The sequence below is a fragment of the Gadus morhua genome, chromosome 9, assembly GCF_902167405.1.
Source record: "Gadus morhua chromosome 9, gadMor3.0, whole genome shotgun sequence".
Taxonomy (NCBI): domain Eukaryota; kingdom Metazoa; phylum Chordata; class Actinopteri; order Gadiformes; family Gadidae; genus Gadus; species Gadus morhua.
The window spans coordinates 8,242,999-8,265,693 of record NC_044056.1 but is presented as its reverse complement, the minus strand read 5'-3'; the positions used below and the strand labels follow the sequence as shown (position 1 = coordinate 8,265,693).

At 44.8% G+C, this 22,695-nt stretch overlaps 1 protein-coding gene across 2 annotated transcripts in view; it reads left to right on the top strand.

The window, feature by feature from the left end:
- Window positions 1-5,378: 5,378 nt before the first annotated feature.
- LOC115550295 (tumor protein p53-inducible protein 11) overlaps window positions 5,379-22,695 on the top strand; it is a 28,980-nt gene continuing 11,663 nt past the window's right edge. Inside the window, exons 1-3 of one of the 2 annotated variants that reach the window (XM_030365167.1) lie at window positions 5,431-5,585; window positions 8,773-8,868; window positions 22,507-22,646. In XM_030365167.1, the coding sequence (XP_030221027.1) occupies window positions 22,518-22,646 (129 nt within the window). In that variant the 5' untranslated portion in view covers window positions 5,431-5,585; window positions 8,773-8,868; window positions 22,507-22,517. Of the gene's footprint in view, window positions 5,586-8,772; window positions 8,869-22,506; window positions 22,647-22,695 lie in introns of both variants that reach the window. The other variant, XM_030365168.1, reaches the window with a different exon arrangement.

Genomic DNA, 22,695 nt, shown 5'->3' with positions numbered 1-22,695 from the left:
CTTATCCTATGCTTCGTCACAGTGCCCTGTGGAGACGTAGTGGGGAGGCGTCTTGGTGTTTGTGACACACTATCTAAATGTCAGCCGCAAAGGTCTAAGCGTTTCCCAAAGGTCCCTGCTCCTCCCAAAGGCTACGGATTCCATGCGGAGACACAGGGTTCCATGCTTGGTGCCCCCCCCCACCCCCTAACTTCCCCCCTCCCCACTCCACCTCCTACCCCCCCTCCCCCTCCTCCCACCCCCTGATTTCCATGGTATTTGGAAAAAGATTAAACTGACTATTCAGTTATTCGGTTTGAGTTTGGCTTTCAATAAATGCAGTTTTTATGATGACCGAATTCCCGTGATTCAAAAGCAGGAATGTACATTCATCTTATCGCAGTAATTAAAAATTGTATCTTACAGTGAGCAGTACAAACGAACGGGGGGCTGTCTGTACAGGAAAAGCATAATTAACTCTTCTTTCCTGTACAGAGAACCTTCTGAAGAACATTGCAATTTGAATGACTCGTTCTCATCAAATTTCATGTTCTTTTTACTGTTAATGTACCATTCTCTCTCTCTCTCTCTCTCTCTCTCTCTCTCTCTCTCTCTCTCTCTCTCTCTCTCTCTCTCTCTCTCTCTCTCTCTCTCTCTCTCTCTCTCTCTCTCTCACAAACATACTCTCGCAGTCATCCCTGTTATCTGGCTGTCTATGCTATTTGAGTCATTATCATTAGAAATTCACATTTTCCCAGAGAACTGTCTCCATAATATGTGTCCGCAGTCCGCACAAACCTCGCACACCTCACACACCTGATTAATTTCGCTATAGCACTCTCTAGAGAGTGTATTAATGCTCTGTTCTACACGTTACAATACTTGGATACTTACCACAAGATGTCTAAATTGTTCTTGTGATAGAAAGGTTTTAATGCAAGCTATCCATATGTTCATAATGCAGTCAATTTCCCTACTGTCTTTCTTTTTAGCTCAATGTGTCTTCAAGGGTGCCATGAACATTAAGATACAATTCTGAGCGTGCAGTAACATCCAAAGTATCTTGTAGTTTTCTGTGAGTGATATTCTACCTGATTTCAGATGCTCCTCCAAGCACGCTTAACACCTGACCCCCAGCAGCAGAAGTTGTTCAGCTAAGACTTCTGAATGACTAGTCCACCAGCGCAGCAGCAGGGTTGTCATAAAGGAGGGGGATGTTTGGATTTACTTTGCACCAAGCACTGGGTGTGATATTCCAGAGATACAGACACCCTCATTCGATCCAACACACCCCCTCCCCAAGAAAAACAGCTTCTGCTACATAGTGTGTGTGTGTGTGTGTGTGTGTGTGTGTGTGTGTGTGTGTGTGTGTGTGTGTGTGTGTGTGTGTGTGTGTGTGTGTGCGTGTGTGTGCGCGCGTGTGTGTGTGTGTGTGTGTGTGTGTGTGTGGTTGTGTGTGTGTATTTGTTTGTGTGTGTTTGTGTGTGTGTGAAGGAAGTTTCTGTCTTCCGCCTAACCGCACGTTCTTCCTCAGTCTTGTGACCGCACAATTTTGGTTCAGCAGCAGAACGAAAATAGAGAGAATACTTTTGATACTTTTGATACTCCCACGTTTGGCGTCAATACACTGACCTGGCTGTCAGATGGATATAAGGAGTGAATCGATCCAGGCATCTTCCGGAACACATCTTGGATGGACTGTTGTTGGCTCAGCCCCTGCTGATCTTGATATCCTGACAAAATTGATTATTGAGTGAAACAGGACACAAGGATGAGCTCGCCTTGACACACACATTTTTTATCATGAGGTTAATAATTGTATTGTAAGGTGGTTCGTACTCAAGCTGAAAACATACATTTAAAATGGAGGCTTTGTTGTAAGAATATCCTTCTAATTGTTTTTCCTGATTGGGTTTAATTCAACGTTCATTTTGATATGGATTGTAGGTCTAGTAATATAATCAACTTTCTCGCTAATTTCCCAACGGCTTGTTAAATTATTCTTCACATCATGCCTTTTTTACTTTACCACCTACTTTATTGTTCTATTGGATTTCTGACGGCTGCTCTTGTGACACCATTCTACAGAAATATCCATCCACCCAAAATTTCATATCCTGAGTAGATTATCTCCATTTTATGAATTCAGACTCCTTCTAGCCAAAGGAGGAAATTCTCCTGACGCTAGAAGGCTGCCTGACTTGTATGTTATCAAAGAAACAGGGCAAAAAATCTCTGCAATGTCCCGCTGAATGATATTTAGAGGCATGGAGGGCCCTAGTGTTTAATGCGGGATAGCCTATTGGCTACCAATGATGGGAGGAGAGGAGACGGCTCGAATCAGCTGTCAAATAAGTCGTTTTCTGCGCCGATTCCTAAGCAGCATGTACCCTAACCGGCAAGAGTCAGGACATCATATAGCCATGAGTTGTGTACTGTCGCCGAAGGGAAAGTGTTGCCTATGACGCAATAATGACGAGGCCTGCATTCAATGCTGTTTCCAAGCACCAAGAAATAGGCGGGTGGCCATTAAATCGGTTCCTTGGTTGACGATAGCATTTTATTGCTCGTAAAACATTGCGTATCAGAGACGGGTGTCATAACTTCCGCAGGATGCTCAGGTGTTTGTGCGTTAAGTCAAATTAATAATAACCTCCCCTTCCTCCCGACACAAGATAGGATGGATTAGTCACCTGTTTTTTAATGGAGTTTTCTGATAAGCCCGACCTATTGACACCCTACACAAAGCAGCCTGTCGGACACCATGTTCCCTCGCTCTTTCATCTCTAATTTCACACCATGGGCCAAACGCTGCTTGACATCAAACAAACACTATAGTTCTATATATAGTTCCATGTTCTCCGGTAAGATCAGGCACGATGCTCTCGAATATTCATTAAAGCAACACGATGGGTCACTAAGCCTGATTGTCTCCCAGAACAAACAAGGGCTATGTGTTCCTTGATATAAGATGGCACGACTTGAGATGACATTTAATCAAACGTGGAATGAACCAATGTCACTGTCGGGCCTACTGTAAGGAGACCAGATTAGATACTCTATAGTTTCATCCCCGCCGGAGTTCTGCGTGCCCTTTGTAATTACCACAGCTTTGTATTTTAATACAACACATGCTTGGTATGCTGCTAACATATAGGATACAGCAAAATTAAAAAGTTAATGTTTCAGGTGTTATTCCTGACCCTTCTTTACTCAATGTTGCTTTCTAGCAATCCCCTTCCCTTCACGTGTACAGCAATATTTCCCCATGTCTACAGGCCATATCATTGAACAGGAATGACTACATGATGTACTCCAAGGTTTTACTGTGAATAAATGAAAATAGTGGACTCAGATCTAGGCGAGAGAGACATTTGAAAGAGAATTCGCCACTGCATTTTAATAACGCTTGAAATAAATACCCACAGCTGGCCCTCAAGGGGACCACAATTGTCCCAGGTGGATAAACAGACAGACCCAGGGCCCAGCTGGCTAGGGTCTCTCGAGAGAGAGAGCAGCCACTAAAGTAAACCTTGTCCTCTGTCTGTCTGAAGGCAAATGCTGCGAACAGCCAGCGTGACCATATCAGTACATCACGGCATTGTTTAGAGATGAAAGGAAACAAAAATACCTATATCTCAGCGGCCCGGAAACTTTATGCACAGGGAGAAAATGTACACTGAACGGTGGTTTGATCATCATTAAGCTTCTCCCCTCAGCATCTGCCTGTATAATAGATCAAATGGTTTGTTCCTGGTCCCCAGATACCTCCTCTGTTATTCCCTGACGCTTGGCTCGCCATTAGTGGCTGCGGTGGGTGCTAACTGCCACGGTTTCAAAGGAAGACCATTTCATCATCATAGACGGTGTTGTGCTTTCCTTCCAGTAATGATGATGACCACCGCGGCCGCCTACAGCTGACCCCCCGCCCCCCGCCACCCCCCACCACACAGGGCAGTGGTTATGCACACTCAATTATTCCTGTCTCTTATCAGCTCCCATCCTATAGCTATTTAAGCTCTTTAATAGCCCAGATATTGTTATGACACAGACTGATAAGAGAGCTCTTCAATAGCCTCCATTTTGTTATGACACAGAATGATAGGAAAGCTCTTTAATGGCCTACATCTCGATGTTAACATCTATGATGTTAGATTGGTCTGGATTGAATGTGTTTTGACAGGCGTGAGTGTGTGTGAAAATAATGCCGTCATACTCCCTGCTCATTCCTAGAGCTTGGCGCACAGTTCATTTATGTTGTCTGCTGCTAAGCTTGATGGGAGATGAAGGGAATTGTAGGCTATCTGAAATGTCTATTTCTTTGGCATGTCACACGTTGGTGGCTTACCTTAGAAAGCTTAATATGCATTACGATGCATTTGGGAAAGATTTTACAGTTGGTAAAAAAAATAGGCTAAGTTAAGGCTAAGTTAAAACCTTCCATCCACTACAAACAACAACATATAGTTGCTTCAGTCTAAGCTCCAGCTGCTTGTGGAGGCACTTTGGTGGGGGTGCTCTTCGTTTTGAATCTGGTTAAACTAAACGTCTGCACAAGAGAAGAGTAAAGCAGAGTAATATCTTTGTTGTCTTAAAGAGAATGGGCCATTACATTTTGCAGTATGTGATATTGAAACCAATAACAACACATTTGAACCAAACAACGAATAAATACATGAAAAATAAATACTAAGCTCTGTTAGCAGTCTGTGTCACAACAAGATGTATGCTGTTGAAGAGCTTTATCGGCTATAGGAGGGGAGCTGATAAGAGCCAGGCATCATTTAGACTTTCATTTAAAGCGAGTGAGCTCATCCACACTGTTTGTTTGTTTGTTTGACTACTGATTGTTTGTACACGCGATTGGAGGGGAATACACATGGAGCATAGAGAAGGAGAGTCACACACACACACACACACACACACACACACACACACACACACACACACACACACACACACACACACACACACACACACACACACACACACACACACACACACACACACACACAGGATTTTGGAAAATCGGTGAAGGCTTAAATGATGTCAGATTGGATTCCTGGGGCATGGAATGAATAAGTAGCAAATTTGACAGGCGTGAGTGTGCGTGAAAATAATGTCATACCTGCCATGCCTCTATGCTTATTCCTAAAGCTTGGCACACAGTTCATATGTGTTGTCTGTTGCTAAGCCTCAAATGAAATGTGGACTATCTGAAGGAAATGTTTTCATCGATGGCATGCCACACGTTGACGGCTTAATCTTTGACACCTTAATGTATTACCATGCATTTGCGAAAGGGTTTACAGTTGGTTAATGGCTTGCATTAAAACTATAAACAATATAGTTCCTCGGAATAAATGTAAAGCGGCTATAGTACCTAGTACCTACAAGTTACGGTAAATGTCCAAATGTCCATGTGCGCGTTTAGGAGCGCGCATGTCTTTACGGTAGCCCAGCGGCGGAGCTCCATCGGATTGTTTGCTGACCGAGGTTTGAAGCACTCAGCGGAGCGATGTTAAACCTATCAAATGTGCGCGCTTGAAACACGCTTCTACGCGCTCACTTCCCTGGACTAAAACTGCAACTCTAGCTCCTGCTTCGTAAGTTGTTTCAGTTTTTTTATTGTATTCGCTTTTGACACTCGTTCGTGATAGCTTCCACCAGACCTGGATTTTGGTGCGGACTAGACGCATGACTTGTTGAATTGTTTTTTTTATATATTAAAGGTCTCAGGAAGTTAGTATTTATGACAAACGTGTTACAAAATACGTTGGAGGAGGTTAATCTTTGCTATATTGAAATATCTATCGACAAAGTATTTCTATTAGGTCCTACTTTTGTTTGAGACATGTGCTTGGCTATGCGAAATTAAACCAACACTGAATTGAATTTAAACGACCAATTTAACAATTGACGCACGTTTAGGCCCCCACCAATCACTCAGGCAACCCAATTACGATACAAAGTTACAGCGTAATCCAGAAAACATGTTTATTCTCCTAAACCTAGGCTATTAGGGAAGGGGTTTTAACATCTGTAACGTTCTTCCAAGTTCTCATGTTTCGCAACTGAATGTGGGAGTGAAGAAAAATAAAATCGGTCTTTGGCTGAAACAGCGAAAAGCTTACATTCTATTTCAAAAGAGGCATCTTCCTTAAGTTTTATTTTTAATAAACAACGCATGTATGCTTGTGCGTGTGCGTGTGTAGGCCTATGTCCTGTGGCGATTACTGACATTTCGGAGGGTGTAAAACGCGGGAGCTGTCAGAGCTGCAAGAGGACTTCGTTTACAGCAACTGTTTCAGAGGAGCTTGAATGATAATAAGAAACGCCTGCTTTTCACACAGACTTTCAAGTGAAGAGCAGATTGAAAGAATGTCAAAAAAAACGCATCACTTGAAAGAGAAGAAAGCGAGAGTACGATCTAAATCTTACAGAGATGAAAGTGGTGAGATGCTTGATATAGTACTATAAGATGGTGTGTGGGTATCTGCTTGTTGTCAGACGTGGGTGTTTTTTTCCCCAGATAGAAGCACCCGGCACCGCTCCATATATGCCTACTCTTTTATAACCATATAGGCTAACAACATTTGAAGAACAGTTACAAACATGTTTTAATGTTTTCAAAAAACGAAACGAAAAAACATGTTGATAGCTTATAATTGTTTTTATTTGCTCAACATTGCTGATAATATGTTCCTGTAAATGTTGTATTCACATATATGGATGGTCAAATGACAAACATGATGATCGTAACACCAAAGATACAAAGTTGCCTTCTAAGCTTCTTTCTTCAATTATCGAGATTTTAGCTGAGTTGTCATCTTTTGGATCCATCCTCTGCAATCCGTGAATGCAGTTGCCAAAGTTATACTTATTGGACCAACTAATGGAAAGCCAATTAAAGCTTTTTATGTCTTGGGTGCCCATGGTGACTGAATTGGAGCTTTGTGTCATTATAATAGAATGGATGGGTAGCTGTTTGGTAGACGTCTGTTTTAAAGATACTTCCAATTGAGTTTCCTGTCCTTTTTTATGTTGTTTTAACGTCAGACAATGGAACCAATGGATCACTAATGGAATAAAACAAATAACAGCCATTAAAGTAGCTATAGTTCTGGTCAGCTCATTCTCAATGCTGAGGTAGATGTAGAATTGATTTGTAAGAACTATTGGCTTCTCAATTCAACATTATTTTGACTAGTCTCTCAAGCACCTCCAAATGTATCCTGTTGAATATGCATTGAAGAACCAATTATAACCAGTTATCTGTAGATATGATTTAAGAACAATAATTAGGGTGCCATTTTTTGGAAATGCCTAGGCCAGCCGTAGGATGTTAGTGAATGAAATGTTCCGTGAGAATATCTGTTTTCAAATTGAGCTTGCCTTCCTCTGTATAAGCAAATTCAGAATTCAATCACAGCTGTGCAACATTTCTAAATGGTAGAGTAACGTAGAGGTAGTGATGGCCGAAACTATTTTTGTGTTAAGCCCAAAATCAATCTCTCTTCTGCTCTATTCAGCGCTCTCTCAGTCGATACTATGAATCTAACCTACAGTACCTTTCAGTCAGGGTTGAAGAAGTTATTTAAAAAAATGTGTAGGAGAGAGACTAGCTGTCGGCCATCTCCCACAAAGCTCTGGGGGGTCCCTGTATTCAGCAGGTGGGCGAGCCCAAACAGATGGTGACTCCCTTTTTAACTTTTAATCGCGAGGCGAATAAGTAGCATTCCTTCTCACTAGCCATCTCCGACTGCACAAAGACCTTGAAGTCTGGCCTGTCTGGAGCTATTTACAATGTGACAGACGATTGGGTCCTTGCAATGTAAACTTATCGCTTGAGCTGAGACGTTTTTGGGTCCGAGCTGAGACACGGTAGGCCACAGCACTTCACTGAACATCCAGGTTCCTAGAAGGCTGGCTCCTTTCTATTCTGCATCTTGTTTTCCCGATAAGACGAAGAGGACCGGTAACTAGTCACGTGTCCTCATCGTGTCAACGGCACGTCTTTGAACTCTTAGTTTTTTTTTTCCAATTTTCTTGAAAACAACAAAGCCAATTGTGTTCTTTGGAGCCAAACAGAAATATGGCAACAGACACGTTTTCTTCAGCCAAGGAATGCTTTACTTGGCTATACATAGTTTTTTTGGTTTATCTCTCATCTTCTCTCTGGGGGCTATGGCCAGCAGCGGTCCTATCACAGAAGAAGGCTCTATCCCCCGTTCCTCCTTCGACTCATTAACTTGGCATGGCGGGCGTGCTAGTGTGTCCCAGCGGTTGGATGAGGGGAGGCTGAGGCAGATGTGCCTCAGCCTCGGCCTCCACCACAATGGGAGTCACGGACTATGTGATGTGTTGATCGGCTGTCTTTGTAGATATTGGTGTTTCATTGCTCTCCCAGGGCCACCAATCTTTACTCGCTGGCTAGGGTGTCGAGAGGATGGGGCCGCAATTCTGCTAGGGATGAGCGATTGGATTGTCGATGCGTAGTGAAGGGGAAAGAAATGTCTGGATCCAAAGTATCCCCTCAGGCGGTGGCAGGTGTTGTGTTTCGGCTCCTTCCCCATCTTCCGAGAATACTTTGATTTCCTATATTCCACCTGGCGTGTGCGGTCATGGTGTGTAGCTTGGCAACCAATGTGGCAGGGAAGACATTAGACTAAGGCCATCTTGTCCATTCCCTTTCGCAACAAAAATAGTGGATTTCTGCTGGGGTACTGTAGTATTTGACCAGGTTTTTGGAATATGTTTTCTAATTCGATTTGACCTCCATCTTCTTGACAGGTTTCAATAACGTCAACCCAAAGAGTTACCAGCAGCAGGGGTTAGGAGCTAGGCGCAAACCCCTGATCCTTCTTTGCCTGCGAGCCTTTCGACCCTGTAAGTCACACTTTTATTTGGCTTCCAATTTAGTCTCTCGTTCTGCATGGTCGTGTGAGCCATCATTTTTTTATTATGTTCTTGGAGATGTGGTGTCACATTTCTCCTTCCTCGTTTAGGACAAAGTACCCTTTCAGTGCTGTGTTACTATGCCCGGGCATTTGAATGCCAGGTCAAACGTTGTCATGACTGGTACACAGTACAACAGCGTAGTGTTTCTGCCTGGGCGAGCACCAGAGAAGCTCGAAGGAGAGGCTTCCACTCATAGCACAGTAGGGCTTAGTAGGCCAGAGTCCCGACAAAAGAGTTTTAAAACACTGCAGTGTATTATATTCTAGGGCTGCTGCCCTGCTCTCATTGGTAAGTATCTAAATGGTTAAACAACTAGAGAGTGACAATTTTGATCGATTTTTCTACCGACACATATCTTCTTTTTATTGGGTAGCTAGAGTGAAGCATGAACATAATTTTTATACCAGTCATTGTGACGCATCTGAAAGTCTGCACTGCCACATGCAAAAACATGAAAAAGGTGTGTTCTTTTGAACACCAGAGATGGTGAAAGAACATCATACAGAGAACCGTGACAAATAAGGCATTTAGTCCAATGTGAAGAGTATCCAATCAAATATTTTTATGAATCATTCATTTTTGCCTCCAAACCCCTGACTTGACTCGATTATAATGTGTTGACAAACACATAAAACCCAACACATAAACGATCAACGAATATGTGTTTGCTAACGGTTAACTATTATGTGGGTAATGCAATGTGCATGTCCTCACATAATGTAGGTCACATAGTTTGACTGCGAACCACATCATCGTTCTGTGTCTTGTTCAAGTCAGGACGGCATTTGCCAGATCCGCCCCGTTGGTTTTCCCTCCCTTAATGGACCTACTGCTGCTAGGAGGACTGAAGCAGCTCAGCGGTGGTTTATCTCTCGCGTTGGGCTCCCGCTGTTCTGGGGGGTAGGCTGCTCTGCGGGGCCGCTAATGTGTCCGCAGTTTGCTTCGGTTGCGTTCGGAAATGATTGCGCGTACCGCGTGTTATGGTAAAGTCTTCAAAGGAATGTATTTCTGAATGTCTGTCTGGACATTCAGTTCCACTGCACTCCGATGGGTCAGGGTTCCACTGCACTCCGATGGGTCAGGGTTCCACTGCACTCTGATGGACTCGGGTTCCACTGCACTCTGATGGGCCAGGGTTCCACTGCACTCTGATGGGCCAGGGTTCCACTGCACTCTGATGGGCCAGGGTTCCACTGCACTCTGATGGGCCCGGGTTCCACTGCACTCCGATGGGTCAGGGTTCCACTGCACTCCGATGGGTCAGGGTTCCACTGCACTCCGATGGGTCAGGGTTCCACTGCACTCTGATGGGTCAGGGTTCTACTGCACTTTGATGGTCAGGGTTCCACTGCACTTTGATGAGATAGGGTTCCACTGTGTCAAAAGCTTTTAGTCTAATCAACAACACCCTAATTCCCATAATATCACCTTAAACATGTCCATGCCAAGGTAACAAAGGAAAGCCTAGCTCCTCCTGCTTATCCCCTGTAAAGCCATGCAGTGGCTGCTTTCTCTTAGGCTCTTTCCCACCTGGTTGTTTCCATGTAAACACTACTGAGCCCTCAGACCTCCTCCACTCATTGAGTGAAAAGAAAATAACCTGATTAGCAAGATATTTGAGTGTAAACAAAGCCTGCAAGCCCCTCATATCAGCATTGTGAAGCACTTAACCAGATGCTCAATCTCGGTCAATTTGCATACAATGATCAGGATTTAAGTGTTGACAATCTGGGTGGCAATGGAAAATAAGTGATAATGTATTGCTAAGAGGTTGTGTTTTGGTTGTATGTGGCAGCTTTTTTAAGATGGCTGTCAGGCATTCAGGGAATACAAACAGGTCTAATTAGGAATGAGGCACTATTGATTTCTTCCGTAGCAGAACAAGAATGCAGTCTTCTTTGATGCTTTGTCTGACTGAAATTGTTAAGGTTGCCTAGGCAGTGAATGCAGGGGGAGCTAGCAATGCAATTGTATTTCCTTTCATTGAACTTGCACATACACTCACTCGATATTCAGGAGTGTGAGCCAGTATTTATAATAAAGTCATCAGTATGGGAAGCCGTCTTTTCTGCCCACCCACCTCAACATGCGTCACGTTTTTCACCTTTTTTTTGTATTTTCTTCTGAGCCACAGTAGAGGGGCTATAAAAATGCAATCTCATAAGGAGGGAATAGTTGAGGCGGGTTCGAACTAGGCATATCGCAGTTCATATCCCAATACTGCCTTGTTTGGTCTTGTTGTGTGGGATACCTGCACACAGTGATGAGGACATCGCCTCCGTTGATCAGACAAAGCAAATAACAGATGCCTCTGCTATTGATTTTTTTGTCGTCCATAACCTTTGATTATTTGCGGAGGGGGGGAGGGGTGTGTGGAGATCTCGATAATATGTGAGCAGAACCATTTGCGCAGGTGTTGACGTTTGTTGCTGGTGTGCAATATAGTTCTGCAAACCAGGAATGTGGGATGATGTTTTTTTTCCCTCCATCATCCAACAGGGATTGAACAGGGCAGAGATTGCAATCTGAATTAGATATGAAAACACGTGTTGTGGCACCTCCAACTACACATAAAGACCACTCAACCACTTTAACTATTTGATGTTGAACAGCTTATAGCTTGACTTCAACCTCTTAATTGGTCATTTGGGAAACTCTGGTTGCAAATTGAGCCACAACAGCGCTGCATGCTTTGTGTTAATGGGGATCTTGAATCCATGCCGAATACAGAGATGGCATTGCAATATCGGTATGGTCTTTGAATCTATCTAACCTCATTTAATTTAGAACAACAAAAAACATCGGTGTGCGGAAATTGTATTTGTGGGCTCGTCCTCCAGGTCCTCCTTAACCTAGAAACTAGAAGACAAGAGAGGAACTCAGGGAGGAAAAGTATTCCACTGCCTCCCTAGATGGCCAGGCTTATAAGAAGACAAACACTCCATGACCAAGGATGCCCAGGCTCAAGGTGTGATTGTTTCATTGCCAAAGTGTCTCATTACATTGCCTTAGAATTGAGAGGGATATGTCCTTACATCAAGGTTCATCCGAATGAAATATCCATCTTTTTAATTTTTATGATTATAGGGACTTTATCATAATTAATGTACACATGAAACTATTTTGCGCTTTCCAACAAAGTTCAAGAGTATGGCTGGTATTAGTAAGGAGGTAGGAGAGTAATCCGTCAATCTGTATGCCTATGCGCCTGAACAAATGTTAACCTTGTCAGATTTGTTTTCTCTGAGCCATAAGAGATCTATATATATATACCGCATATAGTAATAACTTAACATGTGTACCACTGTAAAGAAAACCCTCAGTTATGTCTTAAAAGGGAAATGTGAATCTTTAACTAGCGTTGACATGAGTGAGACTAAAGCCGCTAATGCGATGCGTCCGGCACGCCAAGCCAGGGGACTCGTATCATATTCTCAGCCAGGGTTTTTGGCATTTAGCGAGGAAATTAAATCTTTGCAATCATGCCAAGTGTGCCCTCGATCGAAGGCCCTATGTCGTCCAACTTGGTCGCCTAGCAACCAGGTGTCAGTTTAGTAAACCGGGTTCATTAGCAAACGACTTGTTTTCTGAATCCTCGGCATCTTCGACAGCGTTTCGCAGTAGAAGGTCACCGGACGGTTTATATCTCCAGTGAGCGGTCGGTTTTCGTCGAGCCGTCAAACTCTCCCGTCGTCAATCCCATTATGATAAACTTGCCTGCTGACACCACTACGGTTGAATGCCTGAACTGGCAAGAATTTTCTCCTTCAACTGCCCGCCTAGACTCAAATAGCTTCGTAGGGGATTACGAAGCAGCGCGCGGCCAGCCGTAGCAGCGGGAGTCTGACCTAATTGAGAAGATGGCGGCTCGGTGGAGGGTTTGTAAGGAGATGGATGTTGTCCAGGTTATCACGTACTGCAGACCCTAGAATCGACAGCCAACAGGTGGCTTGTGTCGCTCCCAGGGTGGTCGAGATGCTCCGCTCTCTGTCGTCAGTGTGTGTCAAGGGAGTGAAGCCCAAGCATGTTTTTCTTGGCCTGTCATTCGAGCTTGTGGCACTTTTACAAGAAATTGTGAATTTCAAAACCATTTAAGCTGAAGAGGAGACTGAACAAATAATGGTTGTTGTAAATGAGCCTCCATTAAACTGAAGAGGGTACTCAGCTAAGATAACACAACCTGATAATAATGGACCTAGTACAGTGAAACTATAAAGGCAGTGTATACCCTAGTTTGGGTAAAGTGGTATTGTTTTGGTTGATAATGCTCAAATAGAACAAATGGAACGATCAAGGAATTATATCCATTTATCAGCTAATGTCTTTAGAGTTCATGCTTACAATACTCAAATGCTCATTGCACTTGTACTTCACTGATATTCAGTTGATGGATGAAATCATGCTCGTCCATCTGTGTGTATATTTGTGTTCATGATGGGAACCAAACATCCTGTACTCGATGTACAACTGTTAAGTGTGTTGTACCACAGATGGGCTCATATTGAAGTAGCGTATCCTTATTTTATTAGGCTTAGATCTCTGCTTCGCTTTGAACCCACCACACGCTCGCAGGCAGGAATCCATATTGAGTGCTTTTAAAGGCACCCTTTCTGTTATCGATGCTGTTTGTTTTAAGGCCATGCCATGGGGTTATAGGACTGTTGCCCAACATAATGTGATTTGTCATACTTCTATTTCCCATTAAAGTCGCCTTTTTTAGCGTGACACCTGTTCTTCCAGGTTATCTCTAGGTTTCACACTAATGTGTGTGTGGTCACGCACTCGTGGACCAGATTCTATCTGAAATGAGCTTCCAGAGTTTTATTGCCATGGACTTGTCAACACGTCCGGCCTTGGGTTAGCCATTAGTCTAAAAATAGTAGTGGAACCTTTCATCTTGATGCAATAGTAATGGCATATGGTACAGCTCTACTGCAAATAGACAGCTATGCACCAATGCCTTGCTATTATTATTATTGAGTGCTGAAAGGATTAATCTGTGAATTAATCATCACAAATCCAATGAAATTGCTTCATATTGTTTCAAAGTACAATTACCAACCATTTGCTGCTTAACGCTTTAGAAATTCTGAGTAATTATTCATTGTTTCAGATTTCTACAAAATTAGTTAATTTTGTCCTCGTGATTGTCAAACCAAGCAGGCTATTATAATTCCTGACGTTGGGCTCTTTTAAAGTATGATGAAGAAGAATAGACCCCTATTCTGAATACCCCGTCGCTGAAGTGTTAATGCAAACAACACGTGAACATCCTAATATGGCATCAGGGTTAGATTTGACCAGGAATTTGCTCATGCACAGGAATCTTCTCAGTTTGCTTGTTTTACCCCAGAAATTTGAGACACTGGAATCTAATGGACCCTTTTTACAGGTGGTCAATAGAAGGGAAAAGTCTATCGCAGCATCGGTATGGTAAATGTATATTTAGTTGACTATTTGTGTCTATACTGTTGCAGTGCAATACCTAAATCAAACAGGCCCATGCTATGCGCTACACCTGGTTTTCTCCCACTTGTGAAAACGGCCCTATGTTAAAAAAAAAAAGTTTCCACCCTCACAAAAAAACCCAATGTGTTCCGCATCATTAAAGTCTCATTAAATCAATGAATCATGAGACTTTCACTGACTGTTACCAATGGCAACCAACATCTGACCTCTCCCGGTGCCTGAACCTCTAGCTAATCACCACGGGGTGTTCGCTTTGCTAGCCGAGCCCTACGGACAATAACACTGGTAATCAATCATACAGTAGTAGCACAGATACATTCCCTGATTGTATACACTAATCTCCCAGCCCTCCAGTGTCCTGGGTAGAATTTGCCTAACAATAAGGTCTTCTGTCTGCAGCCCTTGACGGATTGACTTCACACACACACACTAAGCCTGTATTATTATTTTTCCACTCTCTCTGTGAGGCTGCTATTATGTTATTGCTCATGAGCTTAAAATAATACCAGATATATAACGTAATTATGGCTGCACGTTTGTGTGTGTGTGTGTGTGTGTGTGTGTGTGTGTGTGTGTGTGTGTGTGTGTGTGTGTGTGTGTGTGTGTGTGTGTGTGTGTGTGTGTGTGTGTGTGTGTGTGTGTGTGTGTGTGTGTGTGTGTGCGCGCGCGCGCACCCCCGTGTGCGGCCACGATTCTACCTTCCTGTGGCACCCGGCTCGGTTTTGTTGTTCACGGCACAGAAGGAGAAGGCTGTGTTCTGCGTCTTCACGCCTCTACCAGTAGTCCCCAACGTGCAGGATTAGACTGGTGATTTCTTCTCTCACCTCCTCTCCCCTGTCGGCCTGTGTTGTGTAGCAGCGTGTGCCTTTACCTCTCGGGGGGGGGGGGGGGGGGGGCCTCTGTCTTGTAGTGAGGATGAATCACCTCCCAGCTGTGTGTGTGCAGGAAGTGTCACTTGTGTTTTACCTCATCCCAGCCCCAGCCAGTCCCACGCTAGCTGTTTAGTAGACCTGCCGTGGGGAGCTGTAGCTCAAACAAGATGGAAACCACAAACAATCACAGGCGGCCAACTCGGACGCAGCTGCGGCGGCAGCGCTGGCTACGTAGCGCTACTCGTGGCTAGTCCAAATCCACTGGAAGTAGTTGTCGCCTACATTTAATAATGCATTTGGCACCGGCTGTGGCAGCGCCCCATCTGAAACGGCATTCACGTTTGCTTTTTGAAATTACTATGATCCAAATCCAAGTGTCTAATGTTGGAGCAATTCCAATTGTTCTTTGCTGAACGGCAACACTTGTAAATAACGTGCTACAGTGCTATCACCTCACAGTTTTTAAGTAGATTAACCCTCATAATTAACACATCCTCCTCTCTGCTTATGTGGGTTGCTATTTGCGCTCGGCAAGGGCAGTTTCAACACGGCAAAGCAATTAAGCAATATTTCATCCCCAGCGGTCACAAAGAATCCATTATATCTATACAACAACAACAACAACATTGACCTGTACATTGAGGTGTACGACATTGCCTTAATCTTGAGCTGGACTGACATGTCGGTAGAGGTGTTCGAAGGCAGGAGGCTGCAGAGACCCCCCCCCCGCACGCCCCCGCCCTGAGGGCTAAGCGGACGGTGGAGGTGGGGGTGGTGGTAAAAACGACCAGCTGGGCTGCCGTGTCATCAACCCTGGCCCCGTCGGCGGCGGCGTCGTCATCCATCCAGCTAAGCTCCTGCGACGGCTCGGGAAGCCATTGTTCATGATTGTGGGGAATTGGCACGGGATGTTCTCTGGCTCGCCAACAGGTGAGGAGTGCACGGATGTGCCTCTTAGTTGCCCCCAGATGTGCCCGGGGGCTTTTGGGGGCTGTGGTGCGTGACGTCCTTTACTCAGCCACATTTTTTTCTGATTAACTCCTCCACACTAATGAACTGAATGAATAAAGGACATGCCTGATGAAGTTATTAACGTCCTGAAGCCATCCACTTAATTGGATCTGTTTGTTTGACTACAAGCCCTCGCAATAACTGTCAGGCTCGCTATTAAACGGGCGTTGCTGAGCAAAGACCAGGCCAACACTGTCCTGTGCATCATTAACACCGGAGTCGATTAACAACAGCCGGATTCGGTCTTCTGCTGCCGCAAGAAGATGAGGCTGGGGTAATCCCTAATCAAAATATAATAATTTTGTGTGGTTTATTGCAGGGCAAGTGGATTCAGCAGTGTTGAGCTAAACACCATAATGTAGCGTTGACAAGCGGACGCCCTTTCCCCCTGCAGACGGCCTTGTGTCTGTCCTCTTCTGTGGTGCTCTGCAGCCCCGGCCACGACAAGGTGGTCTGCTTTGCCTCAGGGAGGGATCCGTTTTTTTTTATCCACCTAAAAGTATAGAACAACTCGTTTGTATATAGTAAAAGGCCAGGCGTAAATAAAACCCAGATACTATACCATCTGCTGGAAATAATTCCTCTGTCAATTCCTCTCCAACTGTCAAGCATCCCAATATTCAGTCTCTGTTTTATTTTAGTACTCTTTTATTGGACTCGAGTCCGAGGTTGTGTTTCCGATCAGCTCTCCGGTTTTCACTGAACACTAAGCCTGCAGACTGGAGGCGTATGGAGATGTTCCAATACTAGGAACAATTTCAACTATTTCAGGGCATTCTTTTTAAGTTGCCGCACTTTATAAACTTTTGAAAGATATGATCCAGACGAACCCCACGTTTAGGTGACTTGTCTCCAAGGAAGGCATTATATAATCAAACGAGCAATGGTTTGTCTTGTTCTGACCGGGCCAACCACCCAACGTTGGCTGCTCAGGTTAGGCCATGGAGACTGCTTTGTTATGAGCAAAACACTGTCCTTGTGCTCACCCACTCACCCCTATCCTTGCTCTCAGCCCCCCAGCTTTTGTTTTTTCCCCCAACACTGTCAGAGATACTTATCGGTCTATCTGCTCCTGTTGGATTTTCCCATTTGATCAAGAAAATTAAACAAGAAATGGGAAGAAACTGGCAAAGGTCTTCTGTAACAAGGTTTCTCAGGAAGCTGCTTTATGCTTCACCCATGGCAATAATTTAAATTACAATCTTTCATCTTTATGTGTTTGTGTATGTATCTATGTATGTGGGTTGCTCTTTATAATTATTCATTCTGCAGAGGCTTTGCTTAATTAACAACCCATGGCTGGCTCCGTTGATACATTTCCCTACAGCTACACAGTTAGCCTTAATAGAGGGCACATTTCAGTTCTCACTAAACCCTGTTCCCTTGAACTCATAGAAGGTACATTTCCCTTTTTCTTTGGAAGGACCACAAGCAGATTAATCCTCACATCCGGCCCAAGACAATGCTTAATCTTGTCAAAGAGAAAAAGGGAACACATGGTTTGACTACTGACTACATCCGCAGCTGGTTATGTCGTCGGTCCTGTGACTCATGCAGACATTTCTCCATAAAGCCATTGAAGCCGTTTTACAATCCTCATGCATGTAGTGTCCCTTGGAGATGCCTTAGTCATCACCTGCTTGTGTAGGTGGCCAAAAGGGTCTTTTAAGGAGAGGAAATACTCGAATACTTTTCATTGTAACCCCTAGACTGACTTCTGTAGAAAATTATTTCAATTGATTGTTCTGACAATTAATGGCGGTGTTTTTTGGGAATTGCCTGACATCACATATTGTCCCCTGTTGCTGTTTCTCGTTCGTTCTAGGAGTTGGATATTACTACTAAGTGATGTTTTGCTGTTCAATACCATCAAACCCCTTTGTTTTGAAATGTAATCATTTATTATACTACTTCCTTTGAATTACCCCTATTCCTTCTGTTGGTATCTCTCTTTCATTACTGGTAAAAAATATCCGTACACCTTTTGACGGCCTTGCATTTCATCACTGAATTCAACACTTTCAATTCAACACTAATTCCTTGGATGCGTCACAAGGCAATGGTTATAAAACCATGAACCTTGAAATAATTGTTGTTTTCACACTTGGCCCGTTCCTGCGAACACACACCTACACTCCAGCAGATTGAATACAGATTGAAGCCTTTTTTATTTCTTATCTCACGCTGGCATTATGCAGAATGGCAAAATGACGGCCCGGGAATGTGAGGAAAGACCTCATCAACACTATGTAACAATCACAACTAAGCCCCCGTTCCCCATTAGCTGTGTTGCTAGGCAACTGCATCAGGACCTCTCCATCTGGCGGGGAGACGGATGTGCATGCGTTGGCATCTGGGAGGAATCTTTCGAGACGGTCTTACTTGTGTCGTCACCTCTTTCCTTACCTTCACCACCATTGCATCCCATAATATTATGTTTTCAGCTTTTCTTTATTGTGGGAATGACTGGGGTAATTTATTTAGTATTGAGTCGTAACTACATTTACATTTCAAATACATTGTTGCATTAAAACAGGCCTCAGAGTCGGTGTGCTAAAATTACTTTATTCTTTCTTCTCGTGGGGGACCAATGTTTCCTCTTTTTGTTGGGTGTGGGTCTGTTTGCAACCCAGTGTCGCATCAAAATGTGCTGGTCCACAGCGGAAATCATTTCACAATGACGTGATGGCAGTCAAGGAAACTCCCAATGTCAATTTTTTTCAATGCCGTGTGTGTGTGTGTGTGTGTGTGTGTGTGTGTGTGTGTGTGTGTGTGTGTGTGTGTGTGTGTGTGTGTGTGTGTGTGTGTGTGTGTGTGTGTGTGTGTGTGTGTGTGTGTGTGTGTGTGAGATTCCCCCGGATTACTGCCCTGCTCCTTCTGTCCTTTCCTTCTACGGTTGCGGCTGTCGTTCTGCGGTAGAGATGCTACAGAGGATGCAGAGCCTGGCTTCTCTGTGGTGTTTGGACGCGTGGGATCTGCATGTGGCATACTCGGCGACAGAAGGCCCAACACATGTTCCATGGAACTCCGCTGAACTTCAAATAGACTCTGTGCGTGCAAGGCATATTCATGGAGGAATGTTTCAGACGCCTTTACCATCAGCTCCCCTCGGTGTGGATGAGCGGATTAAAGGAGCAGTACTGGTAGGAGGCTAACCTCCTAAGGAGGTTCTCTGTTCAAACCCAGAGGCTCTCTGTTCTGCTGCTCTTGATCTTGCTTGTTCTTTCAGTTGCTGATGCAACTGAAAGAACCTAGGAAGTCCAATTAAACCAATGAATGGAACGTGGCCGTGCTGAAATGGTATCTGATCTAAGTGAATGCATCAGGTGGACGTATTGAGTGCACATGGCGGGAAATACTTTGTGCCGAAATGTTCTCGTTTGTTCCGTAGCCGGGAACCAAATCCTATAATGAAGTCAATGCTGTCGTCCTTTTTTAACAATTTCCCTATTCCTATCAGCCACCCGGGCTTTATTCATTGCCTCTGATCAATAGTTCCAGGGCACTGTCAGACCTAGCAGTTCTTCACCAGCCCACAGAGACAGTCTGTGGCATTAAACGCTCACACTTTTTCAGTAACAATCCTTGTCGCAGAGCAAATTAATTGACCTGCTTTTGTTACGGATCAATATTATGTTTCTATCTTGGTCAAATGGCACCGTTGGTCAAGCACTAGTTTAACAGAGGGAAGGGGGTCTGTTAAAGGACTCTGCTCCCGGTATACCAACAGGTGATTAGTGTGGGTGAGCTATAGAGCAGCCGGAGAGAGTTCCACCACTGGGGGGGGGGCGCCCACTCTCTGTGACAGAGCGCGACTCGAGGAGGGCTCCGACGAGTGTGAAACGGCAGGAAGGCTGCAGGTCCAGATGGCGTATCTGGGCAAGGACCGAGGACCTGTGCTAATCAGCCCGGCCCGGTGTTCACCACACTACTCACCCTGTGCCCGGCTGAGTCCTCCCTCCCCACCTGCCTCAGCGTGCCTCACTGTTATCCCTGTGCCTGAGAGTGCGTCTCCAGCATGCCTGAATGACTACCCACCGGTGGCCCTCAGCTCGGTCGTCATTGAATGCTTTGGGAGGCTGATTACAGGATTACATCTGTGCCTTCCTCCCGGAGGAAGTGGCTGAGCTGTCACTCTGGCCCCAGACAAACATCCTCCTCACAAATGTCACCCAACCAAAGGAGCTGATTGTGGAGTTCAGGAGAGCAGAAGAAAAGAGACCGTACACACCACTGCGGATCAATGGGACTGTGTACGGTGGAAAGGGGAGCAGCTCTGAATGTCTGGGAGTCCACAACATAGAGGATCTGACGCGTTTAACACACACAGACACTCGGGCGAGGAAGGCTAGGCAGCCTCGTTAGCACCTCAGGCTTCTGAAGAAGTTCAGAGTCTCCCTAAGGCTCCTTCAACACGTGTCCTCTGGAGCGGCAGAGAGCGTTTAGACAGGGAGCCACAGCTCCGCTCAGGGCAGGAGGGCTCCGCAGAGAGCAGCGCGTTGGGCTGAACTCGCTCTTTGAACCGCCCCTCCCTGCAGAACCTGAGCCTACCCCAGCGTTTGAAGGTTTCCTGCTGCGGTCTGGCAAGCGCCTCCTCAGTCACGCAGAGACCGATGCAGGGTTTCTTTCCCCAGGCTATCAGCACTGTGAACACTGAAACCAACAGCTCCATCAAGTTACACGCAAGCACACGCACGCGCACAGATTACTTATGTGCAGTTAGGTTGCTTCTTATTTTCAACAATAACACAAGAAAATGTAGTTGTATTAGTGCTGCTTCTTTTAAGTCTAAATGCTGTTGTTGTTTTTGCACAACCCTGTACGAATTGCCACTGTCATTTGACTGTGTGACGAATAAAGATCTTGCATGATAACACAATTTGAAGTGCTGTCTGTGTGTCAGAAATCATGACCGCCGTCATTTCATTCTGAAACAAATTCTTCATATACGTCTACTCGTGTTTAAGGGCTTTGCTGTCAATATCATGAGACTCTTCTCAGCGTGACTACTTACATAGTCATGTCATTGTTTATCACTTCTTATGTCCTCCACAGTCGCTCCCATGAATACTTTAAGCGATTGGATTACAGGCTTCATGATGCAGATATCACAGCCATGTGAGACCAATGTTCTGCCTAGTTATTGTAGGAAATGCAACAAGCAGTGGACTATCTTGAGAAACGTAGCTTGGGCAGATTAATGACCCTCAGAGTGAGGCCTGTTTAGTCCAGAAACTGGAACACAGGTTGGTACCCCCATGACCCGCATGGAAATCTGTCTCACACCACAGTCTCTCTGTGTGCGCTCATATTGAGTGGGACCTGATGGATTTTGAACAGTGAGGAACTTCAGTGCAGCTAGCTCGAAATTAGTGTGTGTGGTGATTTATGAACTTTCTGCAGCTACCTCTGGCCCTCGGGGTACCTGGAGGACGCTTCCCCTCAGCTTGACTGGGAAAACATGTTTTATTTATCTGTCTGGCATCTATTATCCAGACTCTTCTGCTATAATTATGTTTCGCATGTCAGGCCCTGCAGGAGAGTTAAAAGGAGATGGGTAGATCTCTCTCTCCCCCTCTTCCTCTCGCTCTCTCCTCTGTCTCTGTCTCCCTGTCTCTCCCTCCCTCTCTCCCCTCTCTCTCTCCTCTTCTCCCTCCAGAAAACCAGATGAACCCCACAGTTCCTACCAAACCTGTATCCTTCACACACAATTCATCCTCTTTGGTTTCCCCCTCACTGCCCCAGAACGTTTCTTTCAGACCTCCAACTTTTTGCTACTTCTTCCATGTACCCGCCATCCCTCAAAGCTTCATAGGGCCAGAATAATTAAACTCTGGTTTAAATGTTTCAGTTTGGTTTATAAAAGAGGTCTGTATGTTAGATTTGACTCAAATCTGACTCGTATAAAACTAGATATTTGTCTAGTCTGTGCAGCATGTGGCTCAGGAGGTAGAGCGGGTTGGCTGATAACCGGAAGGTTGCTGGTTCGATCCCCGGTTCCTCCTAGCTGAGTGCCAAGGTGTCCCTGTGCGAGAAACCTCACCCTGACTGCTCTCGACGAGCTGGCTGTCGCCCTGCATGGTTAACCGCCGTCGGAGTGTAAATGTGTGCATTAATGGGTCAAAGTAAAGCCCGTTAAGTGGCCACTGGTTTCAAGAGCGCTATATAATTGCAGTCCATTCACCATTTACCATTTGTCTTTGCTCTGCTCTAGATCTGTGCACAATGAGCAACAAGCTGCACCCTCCACTGATGAAGAAGCACAGCCAGACAGACCTGGTTAGTCGCCTGAAGACCCGCAAGATCCTGGGAGTGGGGGGAGAGGATGACGACGGCGAGGTCCACCGCTCCAAGGTCCCTCATCATTCATATCCTCATCGCACACTCATGTTTGCACACAGAA